The sequence below is a fragment of the Pongo abelii genome, chromosome 18 (genome assembly GCF_028885655.2).
Source record: "Pongo abelii isolate AG06213 chromosome 18, NHGRI_mPonAbe1-v2.0_pri, whole genome shotgun sequence".
Taxonomy (NCBI): domain Eukaryota; kingdom Metazoa; phylum Chordata; class Mammalia; order Primates; family Hominidae; genus Pongo; species Pongo abelii.
The window spans coordinates 15,119,335-15,134,972 of record NC_072003.2 but is presented as its reverse complement, the minus strand read 5'-3'; the positions used below and the strand labels follow the sequence as shown (position 1 = coordinate 15,134,972).

Genomic DNA, 15,638 nt, shown 5'->3' with positions numbered 1-15,638 from the left:
AATCACTTCAGCCCAGGAGGCAGAGGCTGTAGTGAGCTAAGACTGTGCGACCGCACTCCAGCCTGGGTGACAGAGCGAGACACTGTCTCAAAAAAAATTTTACTGAGTCCTTAATGTCTGCCAGGAACTAGGCTGAACATTGCTTATATAATGCTGGCCAAAAGTCATACCTGGTCTTCTTGGAACGCTAGTGAGTGAGACGGATGATAATGAATGAACTGCATAAACAAGTGTAAAATGACAGTCATGATAAATGCCATGGGAGGAGCTTATTATGGAGAGATCTGACCTTATCGGACTTTCTAGAAGGGAGAGGGACCTCAGGGGAGAGGCAGCTGGGCATAATAGGAGTGAAGTGGGAGGATACTTCCCTTTAGTTCTCTAACAAAAAAACACCCTATGTACTGGAACTGTGATAACAACAGAGGCTATCCCTGTGGTTCTCAACCCTGGCTGCATATTAGAATCACCTGAGGGACTTAGAAAATATATGTCTGGGCCACAGTCTCTGAGAGTCTGATCAAATGGTTTTGGGAAGGGGTCCAGGTGTCTGAACACTTTTAAAGCTCCCCCATGTGATTTCCATGTACTGCCAGGACTGAGAACCACTGAGCCACCCAGATGGAAGGATATTTCTGCTCTCAAAGAACTCGTGGTCTAGTGGGGAAACAGATGTGAACACAGAAAATTATAAAACAGTGTAGTCAGTGTTATGATGGAGAGAGCAGGGGTGGCTGAGAAAGTCTGAGGGAAAGACAGAGGCAACATCTCAGCTAAGTCTTGCAAGATGAGTAACAGTGAACCTGGTGCTAATGAAGGGGATAGACTCTGCAGCTCAGACACCTGGTTCTTAGACCAGATAGGGGACCTCATTATAAGTACTACTATGACTGGTTAGCTCCCCTTCATAGCACTTACCATAGTTATACTTTTATGTAATTTGGGGGATTATTTGACCACCACCTCCCTCCTGATCAGATCAAGGCCCCTTTGTGTGCCCTTTCAGGGAGTAAACTAGGCACTCAAAAAACATGGTCAGTGGAAGAAGGAAAGAGGGGAGACAGAAAAGAAGGCAGGTTGGTTTGGATGAATGCCTGCCTCCCTGCTAGAATGTCCACCCCAGCAGGGCAGGAACCATGTCTGTTTCTGATTCTCCTTTATATTTCGAGTGTCCAGCATGTGGTGGGTACCTGTTTGATGAATGACTAAATGATTGAACAAACAGCTCAAAGACTGCAGCATGGAGGAAGGATTGGAGGAGGTGAAACAAGGCAAGGAGGCCAGTTTGGTTACTGAAGGAGAACAATGTTCAAAGGGGGTAGGAGAAAGGGAATAGGTTAAAGAAATATTTGTTAGATATGGCTGGAAGGACTTGTTGGTTTGACAGTTGTGCTGCAAGAGAAGAGGAGAATGAAGTCAACCATTGCTCCCAGGTTTCTGGCTTAAGTGGCTAAAGGGTGGGTGGTCCCATGTGAGAGATAAGGAAGAGGCTGAAGAACAGATCTGAGTAATGTTACTGGGTTCAGGCATGGCCACCTTAGTTATGGGAAAGGAGTCCCAACCTAGACCCCAAGAGAGGGTTCTTGGATCTCATGCAAGAAAGAATTCAGGGCGAGTCCATAGAGTAAAGTGAAATTAAGTTTAATAAGAAAGTAGAGGAATAAAAGAATGGCTACTCCATAGAGCAGCCCTGAGGGCTGCTGGTTACTCATTTTTATGGTTATTTCTTGATGATATGCTAAAGAAGGGGTGGATTATTTATGCCTCCCCTTTTTCGACCATGTAGGGTAACTTCCTGACATTGCCATGGCATTTGTAAACCGTCATGGCACTGGTGGGAGTGTAGCAGTGAAGACGACCAGAGGTCACTCTCATGGCCATTTTGATTTTGGTGGGTTTTGGTCAGCTTCTTTACTGCAACCTGTTTTTACAGCAAAGCCTTTATGACTTGTGCCAGGCTTCTGTCTCATCTGTGACTAAGAATGCCTTAACCATCTGGGAATGCAGCCCAGTAGGTCTCAGCCTCATTTTACCCAGCTGCTGTTCAAGATGGGGTTGCTCTGGTTCACATGCCTCTGACAGTTGTCCTGCAAGAGAAGAGGAGCATGAAGTCAACCATTGCTCCCAAGTTTCTGACTTAAGTGGCTAAGGGGTGGGTGGTTCCCATGTGAGAGATAAGAAAGAGGCTGAAGAACAGATCTGAGTAATGTTGCTGCATTCAGGCATGGCCACCTCGGGCCAGAGATGCTGTTGAATCCAGGACATAATGACATATAAATTTTGATGTCGAAGGGGAAAACTTTGAGTATTCTTCTATTGAAGTTTCATGGCACTGGAAATCTAGAACTTTCCTCCAAAAGGCAGGAAGATGGGTTATAGTCCCAGCTCTAATATTAACTTGTGCTACCTTAAACAATTCATGACATTTCAGGAATGTGTCATCCTCACAGCCTTAGCAGATTCCAAGATTCCTTTTGGCTTTGACGTTCCATACCTTCAGGTAGCCCTAGACTTTAAAGAGGAACTTTCTCTTGAAAGGCTTTATCAGTCGGAGCTATTTGCATTACAAGGAATATAAACTCAACTTAAACTGTGTCATACATAGCAAGTTAATATGTGGCTCCCTGGGTTGTTGCCTTGGGCAGTAGTCCGAGTGGAGGCCACGCTAGCCAGGAAAGAGTGCGGTGATCAATGAATGATGTCTAGCATAGACACAGAGTCAGAAACAGGGACATATTTTTGTTTCAGTCCTGAAACCAAGGGTTTCCGTCTGTGGCCTTTCAAATAATGTTGATTGCATGTAGGTTCTACTCTGGCTCAGCCATTAGCTCTGGGTAACCTTAGTTTAATCATTTTATATGCCAGAGCTTGACAGTTTCCTTATTTGTCAAGCAGGAGTAATAGTCCCCATCTTTTCTACCTTCATTGTTGAAAGGATCTAATGAGAAAAGAAGCATAGAGCCCTGTAAGGAGGAGAATCAGATATGAAGATATGAAGGAGAATCAGAAACAGACATGGTTCCTGCCCTGCTGGGGTGGACATTCTAGTAGGGAGGCAGGCATTCTTTAACCTTTATGTAAATCCACATGTGTGACACGGTGAGATCCCAACATGTGGATGAAAGAGCAAATACTTCTGGTCTCCTGAGAGATGAAAGTTCAAAAGTTTATTGCTAATGAATTAATTTTAAAAGTGTAGATAATCTTATAATAAAAGAATTCAGAAATTAAAATAAAAGGAGATTTCATAAAATTGTCAAAAAACAAATAAGAAAGTGTCAGCAAACCACCATGGCACAAGTATACCTATATAACAAACCTGCATGTTCTGCACATGTATCCCAGAACTTAAAGTATAATAAAAAAATTAAAAGAAAAGAAAAGAAAGTGTCGATGAAAAAAGTCAAACTCTGTCAAATACTTGAAGAGATTTATTCTGAGCCAAATAGGAGTGACCATGGCCCATGACACAGCCCTCAGGAGTCCTGAGAACATGTGCCCAGGGTGGTTGGTCTGCAGCTTGGTTTTATACATTTTAGGGAGGTATGAGACATCAATCAAATACATTTGAGAAATACATAGGTTTGGTCCAGAAAAATGGGACAATTTGAAGGGGATGGTGAGGGGGGAGCTTCGAGGCTATAGGTAAATGTAAACATTTCCTGGTTGACAATTGGTTGAGTCTAAAGACCTGGGATCAATAGAAAGGGAATGTTCAGGTGAAGGGGAAGCTTCAAGGCTATAGGTAAATGTAAACATTTTCTGGTTGACAACTGGTTGAGTCTAAAGACCTGGGATCAATAGAAAGGGAATGTTCAGGTGAAGATAAAAGATTGTGGAGGCCAAGGTTCTTTTGAAGTCTTATAGTGGCAGCCCTTAGAGACAATAGAAGACAAATGTTTCCTATTTAGACTTTTAAAAGGTGCTAGACTCTCAGTTAATCTCTTTAGGATTGGGAGGGCCTGGAAGAAAAAATCTAGCTGTGTTAATAGAGCTTCTTTACACATGTAGGTTTTACTCCACAAAGAAACTTTTTTTTTCGCAGGGCCATTTCAAAGAACGACAAAAAAACATGTTTGGGGGTAAAATATTTTGATTTTCTTCTTTGTCATGTAATGTTGTGTCAGAGTCAGATAGGAAAGTAAGTCACAATATATAGGGTTAAATAAAACCCATCTGATGAGAATTTATGGTTTGTAGGATATGACTCCCAGACCCCTTAGATAGAAATCTGGGCAAGATAAGAAAAAATCAGAGCTTAGTCCTCAAAAGAAAGAAAGACAGAGAAAGAGAAGTAAAAATGAAGGAAGAGAGGGAGGGAGGAAGAGAAAGAGAGAGGAAGAAGGAAGGAAGGAAGGAATCATTCAATGCTGGAGAGAGTATAGTTAAATTGAGTGGAAATTGGTAAAACACTTTTGTGGAATAGTTGGCAATATGTATCAAGAGCCTTAACAATGTTATACTCTTTGGCCAAATAATTCTACTTTTAATCCAAATCAAAGGTCAGCCAACTTTTTTAAAAAGGACTGGGTAGTAAATATCTCAGGCTCTTCAGGCCTCACAGTTTCTGTCAATTGAGTTTCAACCAGCACTCAATTCTACCATAGCAGAACAAAAGCAGCTATGGATAATACATAAATGAATGGGCATGGTTTTGTGTCCAATAAAACTTTGTTTACAAAATCAGGATGTGGCCAGATTAGGCCCGTGGGCCATAGTTTGCCAATCCCTGATGTAAATTAAGAAAACAGGCCTGGTGCGGTAGCTCACACCTGTAATCCCAGCACTTTGGGAGGCCAAGGTGGGAGGATTGCTTGAGCCCAGGAATTCAAGACCAGCCTGGGCAACATGGTGAAACCTCATTTCTACCCAAAAAAAAAAAAACAAAAATTAGCCTAGTGTGGTGGTGCTTGCCTGTGGTCCCAGCTACTCAGGAGAATCATCTGAGCCTAGGAGGTAGAGGCTGCAGTGAGCTATGATTGTGCCACTGCACTCCAGCCTGGGCAGCAGAGTAAGATCCTGTCTCAAAAAATAATAATAAATAAATAAATAAGAAAACATTTTTAGAATTATGCTAAATTCAAAATTCTAAATATAAAGAGAGGTTTAAGTGAAAAGTTGCTATTATAACTTTATTTGTAATAGCAAAATATTGGCACAATTAGAACACTCATTAATAGGGGAATTAATTAATTTTGATAGTTCCACTCAATGAAATACTAGGTACACCTGAAAATCCTGTTTATTAATAATTTATAACAACATGAAGAATGCTTGATAGAACATTACTTGAGAAATAGAAACAAACTTATTTATAACAATGATGATAATGGTGGTAGATAATATCTAAGCACTTTACACAGGTCATATAATTTAACTCTCCAAACAGACCTATGAAGTATACTTTTTTATTGTAATGACTTTCCTTATGGAGAAGCTGATGCTGACAAATGTTAAGTAATTTAGTCAAGGTTAAGCTGCTGGCAGGTGTCAGAGTTGAAATGTGAATACAGGTCTGGTTTAACTGCTAAAAGCAAAAACAAAAGCAAATAAACCAGCCAAGAAAAATCCCAAATTAAACTCTGTTTATTAAAAATACCAGAAAAAAATATACCCAAAAGTTGTTATCGGCTGTCTTGATTGGTAGGTGATAGATAGGAAGATCACTTAACATGTCCACTCTTCTCTAATGAGAATGTATCATTTTAATAAAAAAGAAACAACACGCGAATTTCATAGGCAAACCAACGATGGCAGAATGGTAGGTGGGACTGTGGGGGGAGAAGTGTTTATTTCGGGGGTCTAGAGGTTCCCTTGGAGATGCCTTTAATCCTCTTGGTCCTGCTCTTTTTTTGTGGAAAGGGCATGGTGCTGCCCTTCCCTCTGTCTTGTTCTAGGTGGAGTTTCTAGTGTGTCTTGTTTGGACTGTTGGCCCATTTTTATGCTGTTCTTGGGTTGACATGCCAGTCTCTAACTCTCTCTCTCTCTCTCTCTCTCTCCTCTTTCTTCCCCTTCTTCATCCACCTGTTCCGCTGTGTAGCTGACAAGGTCAATGATGACTTCTACACCAAGCGACGGCACCTGGCTGAGCTGGCTGCCAAAGGGAACTTACCTCTGCACCCTGTAAGAGTGGAGGACGAGCCCCGGGCCTTCAGCCCTGAGCACGGTCCTGCCAAGCAGAATGGACAGAAGTCCCGCACCAACAAGATGCCCCCACATCCCCTGGCCTACAACTCTACCACCAACTTTAAGGGCTGGGACCCCAACGAGCAGTCCCTCCGGCGGCAGGCTTACAGCAACAAGGGCAAGCTTGGCACGGCCGAGACAGGCTCCAGCGACCCCTTGGGAACTCGCCCCCAGCACTACCCACCCCCACAGCCATACTTCATCACCAACAGCAAAACAGAAGTGACTGTCTGAGATTTCACCACAGGGAGCACCCTGGAGACCACACTCAACTGAGAGAGGCAAAAAACAACCCCTCCCACACCGTCCCCATCATCCCCTAATACATGCGTCCACACACTCACTCTCAACAAGAACCAACTCTAAACCTACTGGGGACACAGAGTCGCGCTTTTCCTAGGTCATGCCTATAACGTGTCGGCAGGCAGCTGAGAAAGACCAAAGCGTGGACATTCAGCAATACAGCAAAGGGGAAAATGAGGCACACTCTTTCCACTTCAGGCCCAAGATGGCCAACTCTCATGGCCAAACCGTGGGGCTGAGTTTTCTTTTCCTCCTAACTTGAAACTGAAATCCATGATGACAAAATATAAAAGTAGCACAATTTAGAGAAATTGTCCATTTGAGCACATAGACTGCTTGCCACGTGCTGTCTGTTTCTAGGTTCGAAAGCCAGGGTGGAAATGGGGGTAGAGAATGAGGGAGGACACAAGAGAAGAGTGCATTCTGGAAGAGGAGTTGTTCTGGGAGGAATTTGCCCACATTAGAAGCATTTTTCTAATTCCAAGAAGTGGTGACGTGGATGTAAAATTGTGACGAGCATGAAACAGTAACTGGACCCCAACCATTCTATTTATAGTGCTTTTCATATCATCCATGTTGAAAGCAAAAAACAACACACCCTCAAACTCACAAAAAGTAAATAGACCCTGAACCCACCGACAATGATGGGAAGGAAAAAAAAAAAAAGCAAAAAACATTTTAGACAACTCCCATAAGGACCATGACCGTGGAAATGGGAGGGATGGGCTTTTATGGAGAGGGTCCGGAGAGTATCAAATAACTTTTTAAAAAGAGGATTAAAATGTAAGCCCACTACAAAACAGATAAAAATGGCAAATTAGGTTTTTTATTTTCCAAAATCTTGAAGACTTGTTGTTGACATTACCAACAACAAATCCACAGTTGGAAAAGTCCACAGGAGATCAGATGAGGATCCAGAAGCCTCTGATTTCTGGGTTTTGCCTCCAAGACCTGAAACAACCACAAAAACAAGTAATCTATAAGCTGTATGTCCCTGACATCCCTTTCCCTTCAGCGCGTTGCGGCCGCCGCTGCCAAATTTCAACTGCTTTGGACTGAAAATGTCATAAGCGTGGGTGGTGCCTTCAATGTGTTACTGTTGTTTAATGACAGTCTTGTTTCCCAAGTGCAACCTGTGTTCTTTTAGCCTTCCTTCCTCTTGTTTTTCTGCAGTAGTAGAAGATGTTCCATCCTTCCTTTGTAGGTGAGCCCGCCCGATAACACCCTCTGAGGGGCTGCTACAATGCCAGGGGTACCCAAGAACGAAGACCTCCCTACTCTCTACACTATCAAAATTAGTCCTTCCATTTTCTAGCCCTCTCAAACCTGTCAGATGTTTCTTGGTCCCGTAATTCCCATGGTCCCTCCAAATTACCTCCCCACATACTTCATGTGTTCATCTCCCATCCAGAATGTCCTGAGGTTGTTTTTGTTTTTCTGGTTGGTTCTCATAATCCATAGTCCTTGGGGTCCCAACAAAGTCAGTTTTCCTACAAGTTGTGTTTGTTTTGTGGAAGCCCAAAGAAGTGGATTGAGAGAGGCAAGATTTTTATCTAAGGTGAAAGGTTTCTCAACTAGCCCCTAAAGGTCTTTGGTAGTTAATTAACATTCAGCAGACCCACAGCAACTCTGGTGTCAGAAGCTATAAATGGTCTGGTCAAACAAGACTCAGAATATTTTCTGAAATCCTGAGCTGCAAGGTTCTGCCCCACCTGTCTCTCCACTCTGACATCACGAAATCAGCAAAACCAGATATTTATTCTCCTTCTCACTCCCAGGAGATACGAGGACACCAGCAATGCAGTTGATCCCTCTAGGCCTCAGTCTCCCATCTGAAACATGGGGAATTGGGGTAGGTCAAGCTTTTTGAAACTGCAAAACCTGTACCTGTTTTTAAAAATGAGATCTTTTGGCCAGGCGCAGTGGCTCATGCCTAAAATCCCAGCACTTTGGGAGGCCGAGGCGGGTGGATCATCTGAGGTCAGGAGTTTGAGATCAGCCTGGCCAATATGGTGAAACCCTGTCTCTACTAAAAATACAAACATTAGCCGGCCATGGTGGTGGGTGCCTGTAATCCCAACTACTCGAGAGGCTGAGGCAGGAGAATCGCTTAAACTCAGGAGGTTGCAGTGAGCTGAGACTGCACCACTGCCCTCTAGCCTGGGTGACGGAGTGAGACTGTCTCAAAAAAAAAAAAAAAAAAAGAAAAGAAAAAGATCTTTCAAAGAACGCATAATAGGAGATCTCCATGTATAAAAAGGTACCGTGCTGTACAAAGCAGGGGTCAGAGATTTAGTGCCCACCTTCTCAGCCTCCTTGGGAAGACCCCAGAGCTTCCCAGAGTCAAGTAAATACCACTGGGCATGGTCAGAGTTTCCTTGATGTTAGTGAGTTATGTACCTGCAACACACTTTGGCATCTCTGTGTATCACCTTCACAATATTTGTGTCTAAATTGATTCATTTTAATGCATTTTGTTTTTAAAATGAAAACTTCCTGTCTTCATCACAAATTTTAAAAAAAAACATCAATTGCCATAAATAGAAAGTAAGCATAAAAATAAGTACAAAGGAAACAAGCAGCAATGATTAAATTCCAGCTGGAATCTGTTGTCTGTGAGTCTGAACTAAAGCCTGGGGTTCTTTCTTTCTCTCTCCATCTCTCTGTCTCTGTTTCTCTCTCTCTCTTAAAACAATATCAGCAGGTATTAAATAATTGTTAAAAATACCAGCACCCAATGAAGACTTTCTCTTTGTACTAATAAGATGGACCAAAAAGTAAATGAAAGGGGAATCATTTCCTATGCAAGTCAGTGTTGAACAATGCTGTAGCTATGTACTGCCTATGATCATTGTGCATACACTAGGGGTGCACAGCCCACACTTCAGAAAACCCTGGGTTGACTTATTGTGAGGCTCTTTCCAGCTCAAAGTTTCCATAGTTCTTATCTCCCTTTTACCTCATCCTTGCTCTTTGCCCCCAGTCCACTTCATCCCACCCTTATCTCAACTCTGATTAAGAGTCTTTCTTGGCCTTTAAATCTGTAGTATTGTATTCCTTCTGCGTGCTCCTTCTCCTCTGAATAAACTTCATCAATTGAACTGCGCTCCTTGGGGTCTGCAGTTGTAATTTTGGCAGCAAAGGTGCAGACTGGTCATTAAGATGTAGCCACAATGATGGCCCAAGAAGGACAAGTACTTTCCAAGTAGTCCTGTCTAGGATGGAAAGCTCAGGAAATGCTTCATAGTTTATTATCTTCCAATTGGCTTTGGGAGATGAACTGAAGAGGGAAGTTTGGATAGGGAAGATATTTTTATTCTTTGGCTTCCTCTTGGGAGGGTAGACAGACCTCACAATATGGAAAGATGGGACAACCTATGGAACTGTCTGTGACTTCCATGTACCAAGACAAGGACCCTATAGCTAGGGTAGTGAGACCTAGAAGAGAGAAACCAGAACAAAGCAGACAGGCTGTCCTCTTCCTAATTCCATGCCCTGACATCAGCCCCTATTTTTTGCCTTTAGCTGTCCCCCAATTTCCAACCCAATGGGACCAGAGTCTGACTTCCCTTTGCCCTTTCACAGTGTCACAGCCTCCATCTGCCTTGGGCTCCGCCTGGCCTCCCCATCTAACTCTTCCCAGTTTTTTGTGTAAATGGAGCATATTTTATGTGCAAATATTTTAGTAACCGTATGTTCTGCAAGTAAACCTGTGTTAATACTTGTCAACAACTGCGGAGTTTATGATACGAATAATTCTTCCTACAATGAAGAAAAAAACACATTTGTTTGTTTTCTAAGAATGTTTATTTGTAAACATATGTATTCACTATATTAATATGAATTTCTTACCTGGCAATAAAACTGATTATATGTGAGGCTGTTGGGGTTGTCATGTATCTTTCTAGAACCCTGCATCCTAATTTGTGTTTTCACCAGGAAACACCAATATTAGCATAGAGAGTGAGGTCTTTAATACTCAGAATATATGGGAAGTTGTTTCCGGCAAAGGCAATTTCTAGTTAACAGCAACATATACACATTTTCCAGGAGACTTTGTGTTTGAAGCCTTTTTGGTAAGTTTGTGTCACATCTCCTAGTTCACATCCTTTTGCCTTTAGAAATCTATTGTTGCTAGGTTTCCTCATCATAGCTAAATTTACCCTTAATGGTCAAGAATCTTGCTGCGATTTGAACTTTAGTTTTGAACGCTGATCAGGGTCATAGAAGACACAAATATTGAAAGGATGGAAGATTGGATTCTTCCCCTATTTATTAAATTTTATTTCCTGCCTGGCCTCTGGTAGCATAGAGTTTGAAATTTTCAGGTAGAAACCTGTCTGACTATGGGTCCTCCAGAAAGAGGCTCTGAGATGAGGATGTGAGAAATGAAGAGAATACTGGGAGGGGGTGGGAGGTTCAATAAGGAAGGAAAAGCAGCTAAGAAGAGTATGATATCATGCCAGGTACCACTATGCACGGCTGGAGTTTCATGCTGCAGGGAAACTTTGGGAGACAGTGTTGAACACGCACAAAGGATCATCCTGCCCAAGTAACATGGAGCTTGGGTGTTTACGTGCCCATGGCCATCAGACATTGTTTCCAAATTGCTTTCAGGGATGCTAATGTTCAGGCACTCCTAGGCTGTCACGTGCAAAGGCAGGACTTTCATGGTGTCAAGAATCCCTAGGCAGCCGAGCACAGTGGCTCATGCCTGTAATCCCAGCACTTTGGGAGGCCGAGGTGGGCGGATCACCTGAGGTCAGGACCAGCCTGGCCAACATGGAGAAACCCCATCTCTATTAAAAATACAAAATTAGCTTGGTGTGGTGGCGCATGCCTGTAATCCCAGCTACTCGGGAGGCTGATGCAGGAGAATCGCTTTAACTTGGGAGGTGGAGGTGGTGGTGAGCCGAGATCACACCATTGCATTCCAGCCTGGGCAACAAGAGTGAAACTCCATCTCAAAAAAAGAGAAAAAGTAAAATCCCGAGGCACAGAGGTGCACCTACTGGCGATTATAAGCCAGTCATTGTACACTGAGGTCCCAAAGACACTAAGGATGTGGGCAGGAACTCACAGTGGTTGCCCAAAGCCAGAGATCTGGGGTCCCTGGGGAATGAAACTTCCACTCTCTGGATGCTTAGAGACATTGTCAATGTCAAGCAAAGGGGAGATTTGCAGTCAGGGTCAGGATCTTTACTCTGGGATTTGGAGACCTTTCATTGGCCACAGGGTCACTTGGCATGACCCAGAGCAGATCCCCTTGGCTGTCTTTGGGGCACAGTTCTGGTTATCAGAGAAGTCTGGAACACAGAGGATGCTCTTTCAGCACTTAGAAACTGTTGGTAGCTGGAGTCACTCACATCAGAGCCCCATGAATGTAGTCATAGAACAGAGAATTACACCTCTGTGAGGAGAGCCACACTATTCCTCTAGTGAGCCACCTGGTGGATTATAACTCATAAACAACAACAACAACAATAATCATAGCAAGCTTATTTGTAGAGCCACACACTGTTAAAGACCTTCTATGCATTGCCACATTTGGTTCTCACTACAAAAGGTAGGTACTATTATGCTTTGGAGATGCTGTGTAGAGATTTGTCTAAAATTTGAGTAATGTTCCGAAAGCAGTTGAACTAGTAAGTGGTAGAACTGGGATTTGAACTCCAGAGCTCATGCTTTAATGGCTCTGTCAATAGTTCTCACTTGGATTCGCGTGTGAATCGGTGGGGCAGCTTGATAAAAATGCTGATTCCCAAGCTCCGTCAAAGAGCTTCAGATAAGGTAGATCCGAGGAGATGGGCCCCAGGGTCCAATGTTTGTAACAAGCTCCCTGTCATTGCACTACCGTGGCCCCTGGACCCTATGATGAGAAGCCTTGCACGGTGCCACATTACATCATCATCCAACATCTGTGGGATCATCCCAAGGACTTTGAGATGCAGAAGAAATTGGAGTGGACCTGTATGCTTCTAGAGACAGGAACTCTCATCATCCAGCTTCATGTCTGATATTGAAAAGTTGTGTCCTATAATGAAGAGAAGACTGACTCCAGGAGACTTGGCTGGTGGTATTGATTCCAACGCCAATTTGCCACATGCCTTGAAACTATCCTTTCCTGCAACTGCACGTCTTCATCTTCCTTCAGAAGGAGGAGGTTGCAGTTGATAATCTTCAACCCTGCTCTCTGACTGGACTGAGTGTTCTTCTTCCTGATCACCACGAAATGGGTATAATCAATGGAATTGAGTCTCTTACCACTTTCAAAGGTTTGCTCCTGGACGACCGGGATTTCAGTGTGTGTATTAATAACATTATAGCAACGGATTCTGAGGATTGAGCACTTGCCAGGTACTCGGTGTAGACCCAGAAAATCTGAGACAAGTCTGTTAATTTAGAAATATTATTTTGCCAGCCAGGCACGGTGGCTCACACCTGTAATCCCAGCACTTTGGGAGGCCGAGGAGGGCAGATCACGAGGTCAGGAGTTCGAGACCAGCCTGGCCAACATGGTGAAACCCCATCTCTACTAAAAATACAAAAATTAGCCTGGCGTGGTGGCCGGCACCTGTAGTCCCAGCTACTCAGCAGGCTGAGGCAGGAGAATGGTGTGAACCTGGGAGGCAGAGTTTGCAGTGAGCCGAGATCACGCTACTGCACTCCAACCCCAGGTGACAGTGGTGACAGTGCAAGACTCCGTCTCACAAAAAAAAAAAAAAAGAAAGAAAGTTTATTTTGCTAAGATCGAGGACATGTGCCCATGACACAGCCTCCGGAAGTCCTGATGACATGTACCCAGGGTGGTTGGGTTGCAGCTTGGTTTTATACATTTTAGGGAGGCATGAGACATCAATCAAGTACATTTAAGAAATAGATTGGTTTGGTCCAGAAAGTCAGGGCAACTCAAAAAGTGGGGGAGGGGGCTTCCAGGCTATAGGTAAATTTAAACATTTTCTGGTTGACAATTGGTTGAGTTTGTCTAAAGACCTGGGATCAATAGAAAGGAACGTTTGGGTTGATGTAAGAGGTAGTGGAGTCCAAAGTTTGATCATGAAGATGAAGCTTTTACCTAGCAGGCTTCAGAGAGAACAGGCTCTAAAATGTTTCTTATCAGACTTAAAGCCTGTGTTGATGTTAATGTCAGACAGGTAGAATGAGGCATGTCCGACCCCCACTTTTCTCCCTTCATGGCCTGAACCAGTCTTTCAGGGGCCTTAGAATTTTATTTTTGGTTTACATCAGCGTTTTGTTGTTGTTGTTGTTTCGTTTTTTTTTTTTTTTTTTTTTTTTTGAGATGGAGTCCTTGCTGTCACCAGGCTGGAGTGCAGTGGCACAATCTTGGCTCACTGCAACCTCTGCCTCCCAGGTTCATGTGATTCTCCTGCCTCAGCCTCCCTAGTAGCTGGGACTACAGGCACGCACCACCACACCTGGCTAATTTTTTGTCTTTTAGTAGTGACGGGGTTTCACCATGTTGGCCAGGATGGCCTCAATCTCCTGACCTTTTGATTCGCCCGCTTTGGCCTCCCAAAGTGCTGGGATTACAGGCCTGAGCCACCATGGCTTTCTGATGCTCTAACAGCCATGGGCTACTATGAATATTCTTAATGTTCTTAGGCCATGGATCCTTTCAATTATCTGGTGAATGCCTATGGATTCCCTTTTCAGAATAATGACTTTAAATGCATAAAACAAAATACATAGAATTACAGAAAAAAACCATGATCTCATCATGAAAATATTTTTAGAAACTCACATTTGTGATATGGTAATACAGTTGGCCCTTGAACAACACTGCTTTGAACTGCATGTGTGAATTTTCTTCCACCTCTGCCACCCCTGAGACAGCAAGACCAAGCCCTCCTCTTCTTCAGCCTACTCAACGTGAAGATGACAATGATGAAGACCTCTATGATGATCCACTTCCACTTAATAAATAGTAAATATGTTTTCTCTTCCTTATGATTTTTTAAATAACATTTTCTTTAGCTTACTTTGTCATAAGAACACAGTGTTATATATTTATATACATATATACATAAAATACACATAACATACTAAATATGTGTTAATCAATTGTTTATGTTATCAGTAAGGCTTCTGGTCAAAGTTGACTATTAGTAGTTTAGTACTGGGGGAGTCAAAAGCTGTATGAGGTTTCCGACTACATGGGGTTTGTCGACCTCTAACCCCTGCATTGTTCTAGGGTCAGCTGTATATGTGCTTTTCAACTAATGCAATAAATAACATGAGGTTTCAAAGTATTGATGAGCACAAACGATTCTTTGAGCTATCTGCTACATATGCAATGTGACACAACAATATCTGTGATTCTACTTTTGACAAAGTCCCAGGTCAGTGCTAATACTATAGGTGGTTCTTTGCCTACATTTATTTACTTACTTTTGAGACAGAGTCTCACTCTGTTGCCCAGGTTGGAGTGCAGTGGAGCAATCACAGCTCACTGCAGCTTTGACCTCTGGGGCTCTAGCAATCCTCCCACCTCAGCCTCCCAAGTAGCTGGGACTACAGGTACGTGCCACCATGCCCAGCTAATTTTCTGTATTTTTTGTAGAGATGGGCATTCACCATGTTGCCCAGGTTGGTTTTGAGCTCCTGGGCTCAAGCAATCTGCCCACCTCAGCCTCCCAAAGTGCTGGGATTACAGGTATGAGCCTCTGCACCCTGCCTTATTGCCCACATTTATAATTGAGGGATTTGCTAAATTTCAACTAGAGGCCAGTGAAAGTAAAGACATTATATATTTTCTCGCACCTACTTTCATAAACCCACTGAATTCTACCCACAAATCCCTCTGCAGGTGTGTGGGTCCCAGGTGAAGCACTGTGTACTAGTGAGACTTAGAGCTACTTAAATATTCTCTTCATGCTTCTATTTTTTTAAAATAGGGATAACAATAGTATCTCTATCATTGGCTGTTATGAGAGATAAAATAATAGATAAAAAGACAGTAGCTTAATGCTTAACACCTAGTAAACATTTCAGCATTAGCTTTTGTTATTAGAATTATTCTTTCAGATGATTCCTATAACCTTACAAAGTTGCGTTTTATTTTTCCCCACTCATAGAAGAAGAAACAGGCTCAAAGAGGTAAAAATTGCACAAAGTAACCCAGGAAGTCA

The 15,638-nt window shown here is 42.9% G+C and overlaps 1 protein-coding gene across 3 annotated transcripts in view; it reads left to right on the top strand.

The window, feature by feature from the left end:
• The window catches only part of SHISA9 (shisa family member 9), a 381,349-nt gene that overhangs the window by 329,057 nt on the left and 36,654 nt on the right, over window positions 1-15,638 (top strand). For 2 of the 3 annotated variants that reach the window (XM_054534728.2, XM_024241410.3), the window contains one exon: window positions 6,041-8,704. The exons of the other annotated variant lie outside the window; for it this stretch is intronic. In XM_054534728.2, coding sequence (XP_054390703.1) covers window positions 6,041-6,420 — 380 coding nt within the window. In that variant the 3' untranslated portion in view covers window positions 6,421-8,704. Of the gene's footprint in view, window positions 1-6,040; window positions 8,705-15,638 lie in introns of those variants that run through there. 3 annotated transcript variants of the gene reach the window in all.